Source organism: Silurus meridionalis, chromosome 21 (genome assembly GCF_014805685.1).
Source record: "Silurus meridionalis isolate SWU-2019-XX chromosome 21, ASM1480568v1, whole genome shotgun sequence".
Classification (NCBI taxonomy): Eukaryota; Metazoa; Chordata; class Actinopteri; order Siluriformes; family Siluridae; genus Silurus; species Silurus meridionalis.
Genome location: NC_060904.1, coordinates 12,404,766 through 12,425,393, shown reverse-complemented (window position 1 = coordinate 12,425,393; position 20,628 = coordinate 12,404,766). Strand labels below are relative to the sequence as shown.

The following is a 20,628-nucleotide window of genomic DNA, read 5'->3' as shown; positions in this document are numbered from 1 at the left end:
CGTCATCAAAGCCCTAAAGCAGCTTCATGTCAAGCTTTTTATCTCCGTAGTAATATGATATGAATGTAAGTGTTTTTTTTTTTTTCTTTAAAGAAAATAGCAAGTTTGGACACATATGGATGCGTGGACCCAACGATATACATTATATGAAGGTTGCGGATACCTGGAAAGAGGTTCCACTAGATTTGAGATCTTAGAGTTTTGCGCTTGGTCAAGTAAAAGGTCAGGTTCTGATGTACACTATTTGGAAAAGTATTGGGATGCCTGACTTTCCCAGCCATACGTGGTTCTTTTCCAAACTGTTATCACAAAGCTGAAGGCACACAATTGTACAAGGGTTCTTTTGGATGCAGTAGAATGAAATTTTCCCTTCTCTTAAACTAGGAGACCCAAACCTGTTCCAGCATGACAATGCTCCTGTGCACAAAGAAAATGCCATGAATTTGCCTTGGTTGGAGTGGAGGATCTCCTGCTATAGAGCTCTGATCTCAACCCTACTGAACACCTTTGGGATGAATGTGAATGCTGACTGCACCCCAGGCCTCCTCACCTCACCTAGATCACTACCTGTTTTTTTTTTTTTACTAACACCCTTGTGTCTGAATGAGCACAAATCTTCACAGGAACACTCCCAAATCTAGTGGAACATCTTCCCAGAAGAAGAAGAAGCAAATTGGGACTAGATCTGTAATGTGTCGCTCAAAAAATTCATACCATATTCACCTGGAGTCAGTGTTTCAATTCTTCCCAAAGGTGTTTAATAGGGTTGAGGTGAGAGCAGGAGATCTTTCACTCCAACCCATGTACACAATACATGCTCCATATCTTCATTGGAGCATTGCCATGCTGGAACGAGTTTGGGTCTCGTGGTTTAGGTAAACGGGAAATTTAATGCTACTGCATTCGAAGACATCCTATACAATTGTGTGCCTCCAATTGTGTGGTAACAGTTTGAAGAACCATGTATGGACAGAAAAGGTCAGGTGTCCTACTACATTTATCCATATAGTGTATTAAATTTAGAATAATACACACAAAAGCAAATTATGTTGTGAAGTTACCACTGGGTAGAGAATAACATTCCAATAACAGTGTCATTAATTGTTTTATTCTTCTCATACAACAGCAACTTAAAAATGCCGAGTTGTACTTTTATCCATTTATACTTACTTCTTTTACCTATTTATGATAAGCTAATTATGACTCACATTATAGCAACTTCTCTTTTTTTTCTCTATGTGGAAGTAAAAAGAAATTTTACTGAATTCTTTCCTGTAATGGAAACAACAAACTCTGACACTTCAGCCTCATTACATACATATTAAATACATATTTCCATCAACCTCCTGTATTCGGTTACTACCCCTAATGTGTAATGGGGAATTCAATTCTTATTTGTATAGCGCTTTTAACAATGGGCACTGCCTCAAAGCTTTTATAAAGTAAGTATAAAGTATAAGAGTATCTTAAGTTTGGTTTAAATTGAAGTATAATGCAGGCCGGTATGACGATCTCCAAAGATTAATACCAAGAATGTCAAATTGATGTAGAAATCTACTTGGACGGCAAAAACTCCTCGTTCCTCATTCCTAAAACTTTTTAAATAATTAAAAAAAATCCAAATGTGAGATTTCACATTACAGAACATTGAGCTTTAAAGGTAAACAAGGTGGATGGACCAGGTTTGTGTTTCTTTTTCTTCTTCATTCTAAACCTTTTGAACCAATGCTAGCTATTTACCTAGTTGAACATTTAAACAATTTAACGACAAAGAAGTAAAGAATGTTCTATGAGTTATTCGGCCCATATTGTAAATGTCTGGATGCTGCACCTTTGTAAGCATGTCTGAAGCCTCAAAAACCCAATGCTCAAGCATGTCTATGAACCCTGCCTCAAGACGGGATCTATAACGTGACTCGAATTTAACTCCATTAATATTGTGCCTGTCACTATACCTGATGATTAATAACATAAGTGTCTTTTCTGCTGACTGAATGCTGTGTATTCATAGCTGTAGTGTAGTAATGAACACTCATAACTCACTTTATTAATGAATTTCTGAGAAAAAAAGCTAAATTTTTCAACAAGAAACAAGTAAAAGTTGCTAAATGAATAAGTGCGATAAAAAAAAAGACATTGCTCAATAGTTTACAATGGAAACCTTCGAGTTAAAATGTGTGATTTTACACATACGCACACTATACGGCAAAAGTTTGTGGACACCTGAACATCAGATTCGTATGTGTTGTTGGAACAATACATTTAATCCCCATTTGCTGTTATAGTAACCTCCACCCATCTGGGAAGATTTGTGCTCTCATAGACACAAGACTGTGTGTAATCATTGTAAACTGGTGTAGGGGAAGGAATCCTAGGGTGCGGTCAGCATTCCAATTCATCCCAACAGGACCGAGAGCTCTAACCCATGTAAACCGTATCTTAATAGAGCTGGCTTTGTGCACAGGGACATTGTCATGTTGGAACAGATTTGGGTCTCCTAGTTCAAATAGAGGAAAAATGTACTGCTACAACGTTCAAAGACGTCTGATACAATGGCGAACAGTTTGAAAAAGAACCACATATGGCTGGAAAAAATCAGGTGTCCCAATACTATTGTTCATACAGTGCAAATATATATATAAACACCATTTTAGAATCCGATATTGAATCATAAGACTTAAAATCTGTCATGTTATAATTGTGACAGGCTTAATTGCATTTATATCATTTTATTTTTATTATTCTCATATTTGTGTAAACTAAGTGTATGACTATTGCTTCATCGCCACACGCTTCACAGTGTACAAATTGTGTTGCGTTTAAGTGTATCGTTCAGAACCCCAACACCAATGACACCCCGGTGAACTCCGAGGTCAGTACTGGTACAGCTCGATCAATAAAAGACCCCTGACATTTTTTTTTTTTATCAGGCTTAATTTGTCCTCATATAGCACATGGACTGTCACGTCAATATAACAGGTCATACACCACTGGTGCAAAAAAAAAAGTCTCTTTAAGGCATTCGAGTTGAGAGAGCAGCAGTACGACTCTAAGTGTAGTATAAACACCAGTGTTGTGCAGGTTACAACGTACAGAATTCCATGTTCCCCACCGGATGCCTTACTGCACATGCTCGTGTTCATGGTTAGTGTCGAGGCGTTTAAGCTGCAGCTCCACCCTCTCTTTCTTCCTGCGTCGGATGAAGCTTCCTCCAGCGAAGCCGAGCACGCCTCCTCCCACTGCGGCTGCCAAGCCGGCCACTTTAAATCCCGCCAGCAATCCGAGTGGACCGGCCAAAACGGTGCCAACCACTGCACCTGCTATGGGCAATGCTGCCAGGCTTGATCGCGCTGCCTACACACACAAAGGCAGTGTAGTTACTTTCATGCATATAATAGTGTACAGAATAATCAGAGAACTTGTTTCAGTGTGTTTTCAAAATCTTTGGTACTCAAATAAGGAATGCATTACTTGGCATTTCGCCTTTATCATGAAACACTGAGAACGGTGAAACCGGAATAGTCCCTTGATGGGATTTTAGTTCTTTTACCGATATACACACACACTCATACACTATTTTATACTTAGGGGCAATTTGAGAATCTTTAAACCGCTGACGTGCTTGCGGGAGGAAACCCACAGAGACACGGACAGAACGTGTGAAACTTGCACGCTGACAAACTGAGAGTAAACTGCGAAATCTTGTTTTGTTAAATATATTCAGAGAAATATATATACATTTTTTTTATCGGACTGGACAGCTATTGAGACCAGCCAGATTACAGGCCCCCCACTGTACCTTAACCCATTAATCATTTCATTACAGAGTAACTGAAGGCAATCAGGTGTGTGTGTCAGTTTTAAGAAGTAGGCACCATTGAGAGTAAAAAAAAAAATCTATGTCTGAAGGCTTACTTAATAAAATAAGGTTGAAATGAATGACTGCAGATCAAACCTGAGCTGCTACATTGAGAGATATTGGGTGAAGAAACTGAGGAGCCACATAGCTGTAATTAAGAACAGAACACACACAAACACGCACAGCTAATTTCATCCATGTTTAACTTTAAGGAAGAGGCACCCATCAAAAGGCACCTTTTTTCTCCTCTCATCTTTTTCATCTCCCCAACTTCAGAAGCGCTTAATTACCAACGCCACCAGTCAAGAGAGAGAGAGAGAGAGAGCGAGAGAGAGCGAAAGAGAGAGAGAGAGGGAGGAAGAGAGAGGCAGGAAAAAAAAGCAGAACTACATATGAATGACATGCTGAACCATGATGTAACTCTGACACTCCTTTTCCACTGTCACTACGAACGTGCCGCTTCAAGGAATGTTCGACGAACAGCAAAGCCGTTTATGCAATCAGATATATCAGATATGAACATTGCGTAGTGCGTGACACCCAAAATAACAGCCGGAGACCTAACAAGCTTCTGCTTTTTCAAATTTGACTCTCCATTGTTGAACCCTTTAGTGTCTACACAAAGCACAGGCATGTTGCTTTCAGCTGCTCAATGTGTAAAAGGCTTGCTGACTTTGACTTGGCTAATATCATTCTATAAAATGAAGTATTAAAAAAATGAAGTATTAAATAAAATGCTGTTACGTAAACAGTACCTGGAAATACTTCGCAAGCCCAACATAGTAAGGGTTCTATTGTAAAGATAATGTCAGAGGGCAGAACAACTGTGACACGGTGCATGAGTGCAAAAAGAGCTCTGAAAGTCCTGAGGCAGCACTTTAATAAGTGAGCTAAATAGTGTGTGTGTGTGTGTGTGTGTGTGTGTGTGTACCACCTCCTGTTCCTTTCAGCTGAGCCAGAAGTAGAGCCACTTTCAACACACAACTGAAACACAGTACTTAATGGAACCACATCAACTCAGTACACCCAGACATATTTCAGTTCTAACTGGATCGATAAAACACACACACTCTATACCTCAGTCCTAACCCTTCCTCTGCTCACTGTTGTTGCTGCAATGTGTTTCTGTCTGTGTATGTGTGTGTGTGTGTATATTGAACCCCCAGCTGGAGCGCAAAAGCAGTCTTTAGACCCTTTTTTTCCACCCTTTAGACCTCTGTTCACTCGCACAGTCACACACTCATCGACTCTCTGCGAGAGGCCAACACAACACACATCGATTCCCTCGGCTGCATGCCTTTCACCGAACCCTGCGTACCCTCCCTGCCTTTCTCCCCAGATCTCCGCTCCTCCCGCCCTCTTCCGCCCTCCTTATGCTCTTAATTGCCACTTCCTTGCATGCCGGAGCGGATCGATGGCCCGATGGAGTTGCTAGGCCTAGGCTGAAGCAGGGGGCTGGAAGTGAGATCGATCCCCCCAGCAGGAGCTGCCTCTCTCTCCTCACCTTCCCCAAGCTGCGGGTCCCCTCCTCCACGTTCACCGCCGCCGCACTAACGTTGGCCTCGATGCTGTCGATCTTCTCCTGCTGAGCCTAAGACGAGACGGCAGAGGAGAAACTTTGGAAATGCACGCATGAACGCACAGGCAAATTTCATGCATGTTTCACACACACACTCACACACACTGTCAATCCAACACACACAAAACTTAACCCTATAGACCCTATGTGTATGTGTGTATATATATATATATATATATATATATATATATATATATATATATATATATATATATATATATATATATATATATATATATGGGTTTTTTTTTATTATTGAGGAAAAACTAAATCCAAAACTACATGGCCCTGTGTGAAAAAGTGTTTGCCCCCTGTTAAAACTGTGGTTTATCACACAACACTTTTTCACACCACTGTATGAATGAATGCATTGATTCTAATTTTACATCAGCTTTATTATCTACATATTAGAAACAGATCATTTAAAATAAATAAATAAATACAATTACTAAATAAAGAAGTCTGATATGCTTAAACTTTTCTAACAAGAAGTTGATTCAAAATTAATAGAATGAATCAGTGCTTCATAACAGTTGAAGTTTGCCCTCAGGGAGCGATCACATGCTTTCTTTTATTCAATGAGAGAAAAGCAAAGATAAGGCGCAAAACAAGAACAATTGTTTTCAGATATTTAAATGGAGCTACAAATGGACATTATTTTACAATTAATAAAATCTTTGACAAGGTGCTGTAGTTCAAGAGGAATAAAACACTTTGCTATTGAGACTAATTATTGAGCAATTTATTCTATACTACATATTGATTTAATGGTTTGTAAATTGCATGCTCACTGGGACACCAAAAATATATTTGTTCATAATCATTGTAGCACCGATACGAGTAACAATCAGTATAAACAGAACGTTATTACGACGTAATTTAACCAAAAAAACAGACCCATATCATCCCATCACCCAAATCTACTTGAGACTCATATAAATGAGTATTTTATACAAATTCTAATTAACCAATGGGTTGTTTTTTTTCCACTCGCACGTCTGTTTAACCTCAGTCTGCACTAAACCCAAGTCTGACCCATAACACACTTAACAAAGCCACAGTGATATCAGTCCTCGATCCCCCCACCACACACACACACACAGCTTTGGCCCTGCTCTCACACCCATGCCCCACATACACACCACCAGCAGTGTGTGTGTGTGTGCTGAGGCACGAGTTGGGGATCGGTGGGGCCAGGGGGCTGGGAGTCGGTCAGAAACCTTATGAAATATTCAAAGAGTGGCAGCTGTCTCTCTGTCTCAATCAGCGTGAGCTCGGAGTAATCGCTGCACACAGAAACCACACACAGTGTGTGAGGTGTTAAATCTGCATTAATTCGCCATCCTGCAAGGCCTTATTTTATTCCTTTATTTGTGCTTTGTGTGTGTGTGTATTTAAGAAATAATTGATACCCTATGCGGACAAACGTATTGGGACACCTGACGTTTCCTGCCATATGTGGTTCTTTATCCAAATTGTAACTACGGAATTGGATAGGATGTCTTCGGGTGTGAAAGGATTACATTTTCCCCTTCACTTCAACTAGGAGACCCGAACCTGTTCCAGTATGACAATGTCCCTGTGCACAAAACCAGCACCGTGAACATATGCACAACATGGATTGGAGTGAAAAAGCTTGAGTGGCCTGCTCTAGAGCTCTGACCTCAACTCTACTGAACATCTTTGAAATGAACTGAACAGTGATTGTTCCCCAGGCCTCCTCACCCTACACCGGTACCTGATTTTACTAATGAATAAACCTACACACACCTGGAAGTCAAATAGTCACCCACCTGTTTTGTCAGGAAAAAGCAAATTGTTATTAGCCACAAATTTGTGCCATATGCTTTACATGATATATTATATATATATATATATATATATATATATATATATATATATATATATATATATATATATATATATATATATCAGGGATTGTAAGATTCACCGATTCGGTGCATCAGCATTTATGTTTACAATGTGATGCATCGATTTAAAAAAGTTGTTGAAAAAACGTCACATCACATAGAATATAGATTAACATGGCAGAGGTAGAGCTGCATCTTCCTGGAGACAGTACAAGGAAAGAACGTCTGGTTTTATTTAATCTAAAGGGTTAGAAGTTAAAAGGCACTTGAGTAAATTTAAGATTATGAAAAGTGGAAAAAAAAAAATCTGTACTATATTCAATTGCATTCCATCATATTTTTTTCCCGTCGCATTGAATCGCATTGTGTTGAATCAAATCGAAATTGGATCGCACTGCATCATAATAGGGGTGAATCGTATCGCATCGGTAGCTGCTTCATATGTAGTGGGTCGTATTGTTGGCTATGCACATCCCTAAAACGGATCATCAAACCCACCACACACTTGTAACATTTCTGTCTATTTTGCATTATGTTCCATCAATAATTTTTGAAAATGAGCATACGTTGTAATAATAAGAAATAATGCACACTATGACCTGATCTGGGTTTCCGTATCTCAGCGGATGATCATTATGATGTTCGCCCTCTGTATTATAACTGCAGTTAAAATAGGAACTATTAGTATGATTATGAATAGAATGAGCATTTGAAATGCCTAGTGCGGACACACACGCAACCTTATTAAACTAATTACACCGATCTCTATGAAATCTTCCATTCCTCCTCCCGCTGTCTCTTAGGACCGTGCACTAATCAGTGCCGTCTGCTCTCAACCTGGGGAAACACTCGAGAGAGCACTGATGTGTACACACACACAAGCACTGAGACCTCCAGGGCGCACTTTCGGCTGTATGAGTCTGAGCTATTGTGTGTGTGCACACGTTATGTATGTGTTTTTACAGCTTTTATAAACTATGGGCCTCATTTGGTGAAACTCAGACAACATATTTATTCAGAAATCGCTCTCTCAGGAGCATTTGTACATGAAATGTGTTCTTCTTGCCGTCATGCCCCCATCCCCTACCCCCCCCTCAAAAAAAAAAAAAAAAAAAAAACTTATATCTTATATATTCATATATGCATCTTTCAAGAGCTCCTAAAATTCAAACCTTGACTGATATGGATTACACCAGATTAAGTCGAATTATTAATTTCAGTTACACACATAGACTTTTGATGGTGATTTCATACTAATAAAATACCCGGAATTCATAAATCCAGGGAAATAAGACTAGCCGTTCATTTAGAACAAAAGAAATGGCACCCTCTAAAAGATCGTTTACTGGTTTTCAGAAGTCTGCGAGTTTTTGTGGGCGTCACTAAAGGCAAATCAGCTGTTTTATGAATGGGCTTGGTGATTTATAGTCGATTGGTGTTAATAAATGTGCACGAATCTCGAAATTTCAACGAAATTAGTTTCGTGTGGCGTAGAAAAGCATGTGTATGACTTTAATACAAGGAAGATAAAGGGACAATATATAGTTCAACCTAAGAGTGTTTGTGTGTGTATGTATATATATATATATATATATATATATATATATATATATATATATATATATATATATATATATATATATATATATACACACACACACACTCACACACACACGTGTGATAATGGCAAGTAGATCATCCAGATTCTCATTAATCCTTGCTGGTTAGCGCATGGCTGACGGACTGTCACTGACGTTTGTGTCTCTGCTCAATCACACACACACACACACACACACACACACACACACACACACACAAGTGCCCGCTCTGATGGGATCAATACCTTCTTGTTGGCTCTCAAAAGACAAGAGGTTGTCTGTCTGACAGCTCCTGCTAACCCTTAACGTTTCTGTCACTACACTTTATCAAACCCTTCACACACACATACACACACAGAAACACACACATACACACACTCAATAAAACACACTTTTTAAAAATACTGGCACGCAGTTTAGAGGAGCTGATACTTACATGCACGAGGGAGCAGAACTCATTCACTAACCCATTGAGCTCCAATAGATCCTGGAGACACACACACACAGACACACACACACACACACAGTATCACACAAAGACATAGAGGTTATTGCATTTCCGCAGTCCGTACATGTGTATACTATACCTCTTCTAACGAGTCCCAGGATTCTGCGGCATTCTGCTCTGTTGGAATAGCAGGTAAATATACTTGAAATTGATTGACAGGGGATTCGGCCCCTCCCACATCTTCTTCACCTGAAAAATATCACATATTCCATATTAATAATAAAAAAAAACACTTAAAACATCTTTAAACCTATTAAACATATTAAACACATACTATACACTGATTCGGAGACTGTGTGAGAGTCTGGATGGTAAGTGGGTTGTGGGCGTGGCCCTGGATGATTGACAGAGTCTGAATGAAGGTGCAGGAACTCTTGAGTTGCGACCAAGGCGCGCTCTTGGATTGGCTGGACGAGTTTCTCAAGCGCCAGTGCGTCAGAGCTGCGGACACGTTGGCACAACTTTTCCATCTCGCGCAGGTTCGAGCGCAATTGCTGCATAGGATGAAGGAGAAGGAGAAGAGAAAATAAGAGAAGAGATGAGATGAGAAGAGAAGAGAAAAGTTGAGAAGAGAAAGAATAAAAGAAACAGAAAAATAGAGCAGAGAAGAGAAGAGAAGAAGAAAAGGAGAAAGAGAAACAAAAGAGAAGAGAAGGAGAAGAGGAGAAGGAAAAGAGAAGAAAGAAGAGAAGGAGAAGAGTAATAAAAAGCAGAAGAGATCGAGAAACAGAAGAGAATAGCAGAGAAATGAAGAGTAGAGAAGAGTAGAGAAGAGAAGAGAATGAAGATGTGAAGGAGATAAATGAAAAGCAGAAGAGAACGAGAAACAGAAGAGAAGAGCAGAGAAGAGACAAAGAAGAAGAGAAGGAAAAAGAAACAAGAGAAACAAGAGAGAAAAGAGGAAAATGAGAAAGAGAAAGAAAAACAGAAGAGAAGAGAGAAGAAGAGAAGAGAAGATAAAGATGTGAAGAAGAAGATGAATGAAAAGCAGAAGAGAACGAGAAACAGAAGAGAAGATCAAAGAAGAGACAAAGAAAAAGAGAAGAAAAAGAAAAAGAGAAACAGGAGAGAAAAGAAGGAAAATGAGAAGAGAAAGAAAAACAGAAGAGAAGAGAAGAGAAGAGAAGAGAATGAAGATGTGAAGGAGAAGAGGAATGAAAAGCAGAAGAGAACGAAAAACAGAAGAGAAGAACAGAGAAGAGACAAAGAAGAAGAGAAGGAAAAAGAAAAAGAGAAACAGGAGAGATAAGAAGGAAAATAAAAAGAGAAAGAAGAACAGATGAAAAGAGAAGAGAAGAGAAGAAGAGAAGAAGATAAAGATGTGAAGAAGAAGATGAATGAAAAGCAGAAGAGAACGAGAAACAGAAGAGAAGATCAAAGAAGAGACAAAGAAAAAGAGAAGAAAAAGAAAAAGAGAAACAGGAGAGAAAAGAAGGAAAATGAGAAAGAGAAAGAAAAACAGAAGAGAAGAGAAGAAGAGAAGAGAAGATAAAGATGTGAAGAAGAAGATGAATGAAAAGCAGAAGAGAACGAGAAACAGAAGAGAAGATCAAAGAAGAGACAAAGAAAAAGAGAAGAAAAAGAAAAAGAGAAACAGGAGAGAAAAGAAGGAAAATGAGAAAGAGAAAGAAAAACAGAAGAGAAGAGAAGAAGAGAAGAGAAGATAAAGATGTGAAGAAGAAGATGAATGAAAAGCAGAAGAGAGCGAGAAACAGAAGAGAAGATCAAAGAAGAGACAAAGAAAAAGAGAAGAAAAAGAAAAAGAGAAACAGGAGAGAAAAGAAGGAAAATGAGAAAGAGAAAGAAAAACAGAAGAGAAGAGAAGAGAAGAAGAGAATGAAGATGTGAAGGAGAAGAGGAATGAAAAGCAGAAGAGAACGAAAAACAGAAGAGAAGAACAGAGAAGAGACAAAGAAGAAGAGAAGGAAAAAGAAAAAGAGAAACAGGAGAGATAAGAAGGAAAATAAAAAGAAAGAAGAACAGATGAAAAGAGAAGAGAAGAGAAGAGAAGAGAAGAGAAGAAGAGAAGAGAAGAGAAGAGAAGAGGTTGACGGAGAAGATGAAAAGAAGGAATTAGATAAATAGAGAAGAAGAAGTGATGAGATGAGATGAGACGAGATGAGATGAGATACAGCACTGGATTATTTAACACATACTTTGTAGCAAATAAACTGTAATCTTTGACAAAAGCTGCTTGTTTCTGGGCCAATGAACCAGTTTTGGGCACATTTCGGGTCAGATTACCCCAGTGGCCAGCACAGCACAGCAGAAATGACTCAAACTGGGTTGCATTTAGCACATTTTTAGAGTGTGGAGAACTCAGAATAACAGTGAACCATCTGTGTACGTGTTCATTTGTAATTTGAAACATGGTTAAATTGGAAAGTTCGTCAACTTCTCTTTTCCCTGGGTGTGTGTACTTTAGACAGAATGCTGCTTTGTGGTTTTTTTTGGTGTGCTGTTCGGTGTGTTACACATTTTATGTCTAGTTATATCAGTGTTGCATTTTCTCAATTTCTCGTGTTATTTTTTTATGTTTTCCTGAAGGTGTCATGATATACATGTGTGATTAGATGGAAACGGAGACACCTCTATGTTTACGTTGAGCTTCCAAGACTAAAAAAATCAGTCCCATCTCTGGATCTTCGGTCTTATTGACTTGACCTTGTCTTGCCCTTGGCTTCTTAAAATGATATACAGGTTTGAACATACTGAGATTTTTAGGAAGATCTTAGAAATGCTAATCAATTGAATTTCACGATCAACTTCCTTTAAACTTTGACTGTAGAGGAGTTCCTCAGTAAAAAGAAATGCCCTAAACGTTGTAGTCCTTGATAAACACGTGTACACATATATTCATATAGATAGCAAAATGCTAATGTATGATTTAACACAGACGCATGCACACACACGCACAAACACACTCCCTTAACGACATCACAGGGATCACAGATCAATCCAACAGCCTCAGGCCAAGAAGTCAAGGGTCAACCGCAGTCTAATCAAACAGTTCCACTCTAGTGCTCTCATTAAAGCCATATGTGCACAAACACACACATGTACAGCGCTGTTCAATTACAAAGATATACTGAACTATACATACACATTAAGGAAATGATATTGAGGAAGAATATCAGGTAGGGGTCAAAAGGTAAGTGCTTAATACTTACACACACACACACACACACAGTTTGCTTTTCATTTTTTTTCTCTTATGTGGGCATGTGATAAAAATTGCCTCCACCTTTCGGTCTGTCTCTTTCTCCAGAGAAGCACTTAAACAGTATCTTCACGACATCTATGTGTGTCGTCAGTCATCTACGACACGTACACCTACAGCGGTAGACAAAGGAAAGCTCTCTGGGGTCCCTAGAGGTACCAGTCCAGGTAGCAAAGTCACAACAATACCAAACACATACCCACACCCACTTATGCACCTTACACACCCATTCCCTGAGCACCTAGAACACACTCTAAGAAACTCTAACAACGAGTTACATGCCTGTCTAGTCCATTTCGAAGAGAAAAGGGATCGGGGTAACATCTCGCACACCAAAGGAACACACCAGAGACTTACACACATTACCTGTCTACAGACACAAGCCGAGAACGGATAACAGTCTTTTTATGGCAGTAAGCCTGCACATTGCACAACATAAATGAGTAATGATCAGGTTTATTTATATACTTCAGCACTTAGAATGTTTATGGTGTGTTTTACAGAGCTTTTAAAATAGGTTGTAATAGTAATTAAATAACTAACGACTGGATGCTGTAATGAGGCCAGATGTAATGTATGGATGACTATTTTCCTAAAACAACACAACCCGCACTCTTTCATTCTCTCATAGTGCATCAATTTGCAACACCAAAATGTACATTTTTAGTTGATCTTTATTATAAAATAACTTCTGACTGTTGGGATTCACACACTTGGAGGTATGGAGTGTTCAGTGTTTATTACGCTGCCCCACTTTGACATTTTTTCAGTGACTTCTGTGATAAAGATAACAAACTGATATCTTCTGCTTCTTCTTTCGGCTGCTTCCATTAGGGGTCACCACAGCGGATCATCCGTCTTCATACCACTCTGTCCTCTACATCGGTTTCTTTCACACCAACCACCTGCATGTCTTCCCTCACCACATCCATAAACCTCCGCCTTGGTCTTCCTCTTTACCTCCTTCCTGGTGGCTCCATCCTCAGCATTGTCCTAATGATATACCCCATGTCCCTCCTCTGCACATGTCCAAACCATCTCAATCTCACCTCCCTCACCTTGTCTCCAAAATGTCCTACATGCACTGTCCCTCTAATAAACTCATTTGTAATCGTGTCCATCCTCGTCACAACGAAAACTCATTTCTAATCTTGTCCATCCTCGTCCCAACGAAAACCTTAACATCTTCAGCTCTGCTACCTCCAGCTCCACCTCCTGTCTTTTACTCAATGTCTCTAAACCATACAACATAGTAATATAACAAACTGATATAATGGGGAAAAAAATTTACTTGTCCAATTGTTGTCCAATTTTGGTTGTCTGATTTCAGTAAATGAACATAAAACATTTTCCATTTACTAGGGATGTAACCGTACACAAAATTCACGGTTTGGGTTTTTAAGTCACGGTTCGGTTCAATTTTGATACGGAGGTTGAAGAAATGCGACACATAAAATCGCTTGTCGTTTGTTTATTAACACAGGTTATTATTATCAACATTTATGAACATCAACCAATTTTAAATAAAATGCCTACTTGGTTAAATAATATATAAAATAATATTTCATACAAATAAAATATCTAAAAATCAAACCTAATAAATGCAACATACATTTTGTCATATTGATTAAATTGAGTATTCAATTAAATTAGCACAAATTAAATTGATTTAATAAAATTTAATAAATGGAAACAATTTTGTTAGACCCCATTTGAGTTATACAGATATATAAATATATGCGTGTGTGTGTGTGTGTGTTACATTAACATTTGATTTTACTTTTACAATCACTTTTGTTTTATTTTAAAAAATCATATTTTTGGTACAGAGTAAGTAGCCACAATGACACTGCGCTAACTCTAGTTTCTTTTTTATACCCCTGGCATTGTTGTGTATAATTTCAAGTTTAATAATAATAATAATAATAATAATAATAATAGAAAACTACACAACAGTGTGGGTGAAAACTAAACAAACTAGAGGGAACTCAAATTGTAACTATGTTCCGTACGTAGAAAAGTTTGCATTTAGTACACATGAGCACCAAACCGAAAGCCCTGTACTGAAAAGGTTCGGTACGGATACGTGTACCGTTACACTGCTACCATTTATCCAACAAAACATGAAGGAGGTCACACGGTGTTGAAATGAGAAAAAGGAATGCAAACCATTCAAAATTCACATGACGATTGGCTCATCTTGAGCTTTTATTGAAAATTGGTAACTAGAATATTGATGCTATAACTCGTATTAGTGCTTCAATTCCAAACCATGTTTGAGTAGTCGCAGTTCCCAGGGCTGGCCTATGCTAATTTTGCTGCCCCTTTGGGGTAATTTCCATGTTTTCGGGTCATTTCCCTTTAAAATGATGAGTCAGAAGTGCACTAATAGTGGTTAGATGCTGTAACCCTTTGCAGCTCGCAGTCTAAACCTCGACTCCAAACTCCAAACTCCAAAATGCAATGAAGCGAACATTTAGCCCTTTACTCTACAGCATTGAAACTTCCCATGTTTTGTAGCACTCCTATGCAAAATGATTGCCAGGTCTGATAGTACATTATAATCTATAATAAATGTGATTACATATGGCAGGGAACTATGACGTAGTGATTATATTAATTATATCAATATATCAAATAAGTAGAATTACGCGTGTCAGCTTGGAACAGAACAATAGGGCAATAATATACACTATATGGACAAAAGTTTGCAATCATCTGACCATAAGATTGGTATGCACTTCTTTGGGGTGCAGATATAATAGCCTCCACTGCTCTGGGAAGATGTTCCACTAGATTCTGGAGTATGATTGTAGAGATTTGTGCTAATTCAGACACAACGGTGTTACTAAAGTCAGGTACTTATGCAGGGAGAGGGGGCCTGGGGTGCAGTCAGTGTTCCAATTAATTCCATTTAATAGGGTTGAGGTCAAAGCTCTATGCAGGTCAGTCAAGATCTTCCACTCCAACCCATGTAAAGAGTAACTTAATTGGAAGTGGCTTTGTGACCAGGGGTCTTGTCATGCTGGAACAGGATTGGGTCTCCTAGTTCAAATAAAGGGAAAATGTAATTCTTCCGTATCCAAAGACATCCGTGTGCATCCAACTTTGTGGAAGAACCACAAATGGCTGAAAATGTCATGTGTCCCAATACACTTGTTTTTAGAGTAAAGGTCAGACAGGAGAGAGTTGCAGACATCAGAATTAAATATAACAGGGGTGAAGGTGTGCTGTTTTGCAGACAGACTGATTTCTATCTTAAAATCAATGCATCGCTGTCAAAAATGACTAGACCCTGTTTCTGGCCTTTATAGACAAAGAGTCTAGACAGAAGAGCGTCTTTTTTCCACTAGTCGTTACTTAAACCTTATCGGAGATTATTAGCCGGAAGTTATGAGACATTCGCGGTCAACTGTTCAGTCAAACAAGGACTCAACAGAACTGTAGGCATCATGTGTTAAAGACTGTTATAGCTCCAATTGTAAACAAATGATATATTTGTTAATGATACCAGCAAGAGGACGCATTTACAAGGCCCAGGAGTCATAGATTTATGAGTGTTAACTGTGGAACAATGTTCTCCTTGTTCTCGAGGTACTGGCGGACTGGCAGTGCCATATTAGTGGCGTATGATTCCAGCAAAGTGTAATGAAGCGTTATTGCATGATCATGTCTATTCACATTTCACGGTTCTTCACTGAAAGAACATAATTGTTACATGACCTGAGATTACTTACAGTAAAAATAAACTGATGCACCAGTGGTAGGTTGGAAAACACCGGACAGGAAATAGGTCAATGACAGGAAATAGGTTGATCATGTAACCAAATAGATTAAAAAGTATTGATCCTGATTTAAAAATGTAAGAAGTAGAAAGTACAGATATTTGTGTAAAAAATGTAATTGAGTGAAAGTAAAAAGTCCGGAAATAAATAATGAAGTAAAGTACTGATACCAGAAAAATCGATTTCAGTACAGTAACAAAGTATTTGTTCTTCATTACTTCCCATCTCTGGTGGTGACTGTGGCAAACCTTGAGAGGAACCAAAAGGGAACCCGTTCTCAGTGCATCATTGTTCAGGTGTGCATTGACAGGCTATTAATTGCAACCTGTGGTCCTGAGAGATTGTAGTAGACTGTTGATTTTTTAATGACTACTATACTATGCTTAGTGCCTCTGGCAAAAGGAGAGGTGAAAAAGAATGCTAGCAATGTGTGTAAGTATTCTATGAACACTGAAAGCCACAAGGATTCTCTGTCTTTTGGAACTAGCTGATGGGACCCGAGGTCGATATCTCAACAAAGCTCCTGGGAACAATGCATAATAGGGGTAATATATCAAATACTTGCTTTTACGATCCTGGCATAGATGCAAAAAAATCAGACACATGCATGTATGCTCGTGTTTGGTACTGGACAGTGTGTACAGTGTATGTGGTGTGCATTTCCATACCTGCACAGTGCGACTTGCATTGATGTGCTCCTGGTGCAGTTTGTCCCATTGGCTATTTCTGTGGAACTGCACAATAAAAACTGGATCAGGAATCAATATGTTGCATGTTACAGCATTACATACAAGATTTTACATTTACATCTGTTCAACTTGCAGACATTTTTGTCCAAATGATGCAGAACATAATCCAAGAGTGGAGCAGCTGAGAGAGTTTAAACATATGCTTTTCTACTTAATGTTTGTCTCGTGTGTGTAATAACTGTTGTGTCCACCCTGAAGACTAGCATTCAAATCATCATAATTATCAATTTGACCTTTTTTTTCTTAGTTTAAACCACCACCATACCAACTGGGTACTTGTCATCTTGTCATTATTCAGAGGGAAGTGGGAGCCCATTGGGTAATTCTCTGGGTTACTCATAGGAAGGTCGGGGGTTTAAGTCACAGTTTTGCCAAGCTGCAACTCTTGGGCCCTTGAGCCCTTGAGCAAGACCCTTAACCCTCTGCGCTCAAAGGGTACCATATCATGGCTGACTCTGTGCTCTGACCCCAGCTTCCTAACATTGCTGGGATATTTAAAGAAAGACTTTCACTGTACTGTAATGTGCATACTGAAAGTAAAAACCTATTTCTATACAGAATTCAGCAATAAGTCATTATACGGCATTGAAAAATTTTTTGTATTACTTAATAGAGACAAATAATTGGGAATTTGGGAATGTCAGATACACCTGGAATATGGAAATTATGCTAAGAATCATTTACGAGGTGGTATCAAATAGTTTCGAGACTAATGATGCTAGCTGGTTCTCTTCCCGACCACGTGCAATCCCAGGCTGCGAGTTCATCATAGACAGCAAGTCAGAACGAAGAGCAAACGTGAAATTCTTTTCGAAACTCAGCAAATCTGCCACAGAGACGTTTGACATGACATATGTTTGAAATATTGTGATGCTGCAACGAGTCGTTTGAGGTGTGAAAGAACGTGACTGGAAGACGATGAGAGATCAGGATGACCTTCAACGAGCTCAAACCACAAAACCATTCAGCAACTTGTGCATTATGATCTTCGGAAAACAATCCACATGATCTCACTTTCGCATCCAGCCTACTTGCCAGATTTGGATTCAGTGGACGTCGACCTCTTCCCAACGATGAAGATCCAGCTCAAAGGTCGCCCTTTCGAATCACCATTGCGGAGATCCAGCGCGAATAGCAGAAAGTGCTTGATACGCTTCAAAATAAGACTTCCAGAACACATTCCAGAAGTGACAGGAAAACTGGAAGCGCTGAATTGCTGTGCAAGGGGACTATTTCAAAGGTTATAGTGTGTAATCATAGATAAATAAAGTACTTTCTTGTAAAATTGTCTTGAAACTTTTTGATATCACCTCGTAGTTTGGATTTTGCTTTACAAAAGGTTGCTTGTTGCTGGAGTCATATGACCTGTAACACAAACTGCTGCTGATGTGAATGCAGAAATGTGCAAAACCTTTAAACTATCTTCCAACTTTAATTAAGTTCGTCCTACCAACTCCATTTCAGAAGATGCCACACTGTTCTTCATCATCCACATTAATGCATCTGTTCAACTTGACCAAGAACAGATGCTAAGAACAATGTCTATGCCTCCATTATTTTTGTGGCCATGTGTTTGTGTGTGTCTTTACCTTCTCTATGTTATACTGATGCTTATGAAGCCGCTCCAGATCAGTGGGAATCACCACTTTGATGAACTTCTGGATGGGCGCTTCCAGGCGCCGCAGAGTCAGCTTGCCTTCCTCGTCTGCCATACTTCAATCGCTTCGAAAGGTCACGGGCTGAAGCATATGCTCATCTTAAACGTATGGAGCAACTCTTGATGGATCTGATGCCTTACAAGAAAAAAATGAAGGAAGGGAGACAAGCAGGTGTCAACAGCTGGACAATGAGATGATCAGGTTTGAACATGGGAATAAATGATTACACACATTATAGGAAATTGCATTCCATTACAAGTCTGTAATGCTCTCCTGGTTTAATATGTTTCCCATAAACTACAAACTTATGTTTCTGTCCTCTGTCTGTGCTTTTTGTACTTTTTTTTTTTTTGCTTTCATTTTCTCTTTCAAGTGCATCACCAGGCCGGATAAACACCTAAACCACTTGACACAGTGCACTACATAGGGCGTCTAATTTATTTTCATATCCCATGCATATTTTATATCATATTAAAATTTCATATCTCATGAAGGCATATTTAGGGACCAGATGAGGTGTTTAGGATTTACACACGTTAGTTCACACATGCTAACTAGTCGCAAAGAGCTTCCTAACGAAGAGGTTGTATTAAACAACGAAAAACACGCTTTCGTTCCTTGAAAGCCCTTCGACATGAATCTAAAATACTTTTTCTCACCTAAAAATAATGTTTCGGGTCAGAAACCTTTGAGCGTCGTTCAAAACTTTCTGTTTGTAAACACGGTTTTTCTTGTTCCTGGTGCATCACTAAAATCCGTCCGTCATAGAAACAAGCCACAAAGTGGAACCAAAGAATGTGACGATTATTAGTTTTTACATGAACACATATTTATTAAATTAAGGTTTGAATTCTGAATATTGAGATTAGAGTATATACTAATATCTTGATTTCATAACCTGACAGAATTACAATTCGTTCACGTCATGTATTTTTGTAATATCTTTGATTCATAAAAAAAAAGTTAAAGAAGTACATGCAATATACTGAACATACACATTATGGGCAAATGTATTGGGAGACCCAACTTTCCCAGCCATATGTGGTTCTTTCTTCAACTGCTATTGCAAAGCTGAAGGTTTACAATTGTATAGGCTAAAGTTTTCCCTTCACTTGAACTAGGAGACCTAAACCTGTTCCAGCATGACAGTGCTCCTGTGCACAAAGCAAACTCCATGGAGACATGCTTTGCATGAGTTGACGTGGAAGATCTGCTATAGAGCTTTGACATCAACGCTATTGAACAGCTTTGGCCTCCTCACCTCTCCTACATCAGTACCTAATCAAATTGACTAAAATCATTGTTTCTGAATGAGCACAAACCTCGACAATTACACTCCCAAATCCAGTGGAACATCTTCTTAGAAGAGTGGAGGAATTATAAGAACAAATAGGGACTGATTGTGGAATGCAATGCTCAAAAGTAAATCCCATACCTATGACAAGGTGTCCGCAAACCTTTGGCAGTATATTGTATCAAATATCGAAAATGTGTGTAAAAATTTGAATCTCATTGTTACTGGTACTGCTTTCGATATTGATGATCTTGTATTCATGCAAATAAAAATGCTCCAATACCAGCTTCCGATTCGTGATTTAATAAGACTGTGTAAGACTATAAAAGCACATATATATTGGTAAGTGAAGTGAACATGCAAAACTGTCATGTCAGTTTGTGAGCACTCTGATATGCAAGCTTTCTGCAAGCTTCTTTGCATGCAAGCTTCCTCGCGAGTCAGGCTGCAATTCATAGCACCTTGCACTCGCTTTCTTTCCTACCGTTTAAACACTATAAGATCTTA

At 38.8% G+C, this 20,628-nt stretch overlaps 1 protein-coding gene across 1 annotated transcript; it reads right to left on the bottom strand.

Moving 5' to 3' along the window:
- Positions 1-2,017: 2,017 nt before the first annotated feature.
- stx17 (syntaxin 17) lies at positions 2,018-19,596 on the bottom strand. Its single transcript, XM_046833959.1, has 8 exons — positions 19,487-19,596; positions 18,759-18,962; positions 17,089-17,154; positions 9,690-9,909; positions 9,495-9,604; positions 9,344-9,394; positions 5,364-5,450; positions 2,018-3,354 (listed from the first exon to the last, which is right to left on the bottom strand). Exons 2-8 carry the CDS (start codon positions 18,879-18,881, stop codon positions 3,121-3,123), a joined length of 891 nt encoding a protein of 296 aa, XP_046689915.1. The 5' UTR covers positions 18,882-18,962; positions 19,487-19,596; the 3' UTR covers positions 2,018-3,120.
- Positions 19,597-20,628: the final 1,032 nt, after the last annotated feature.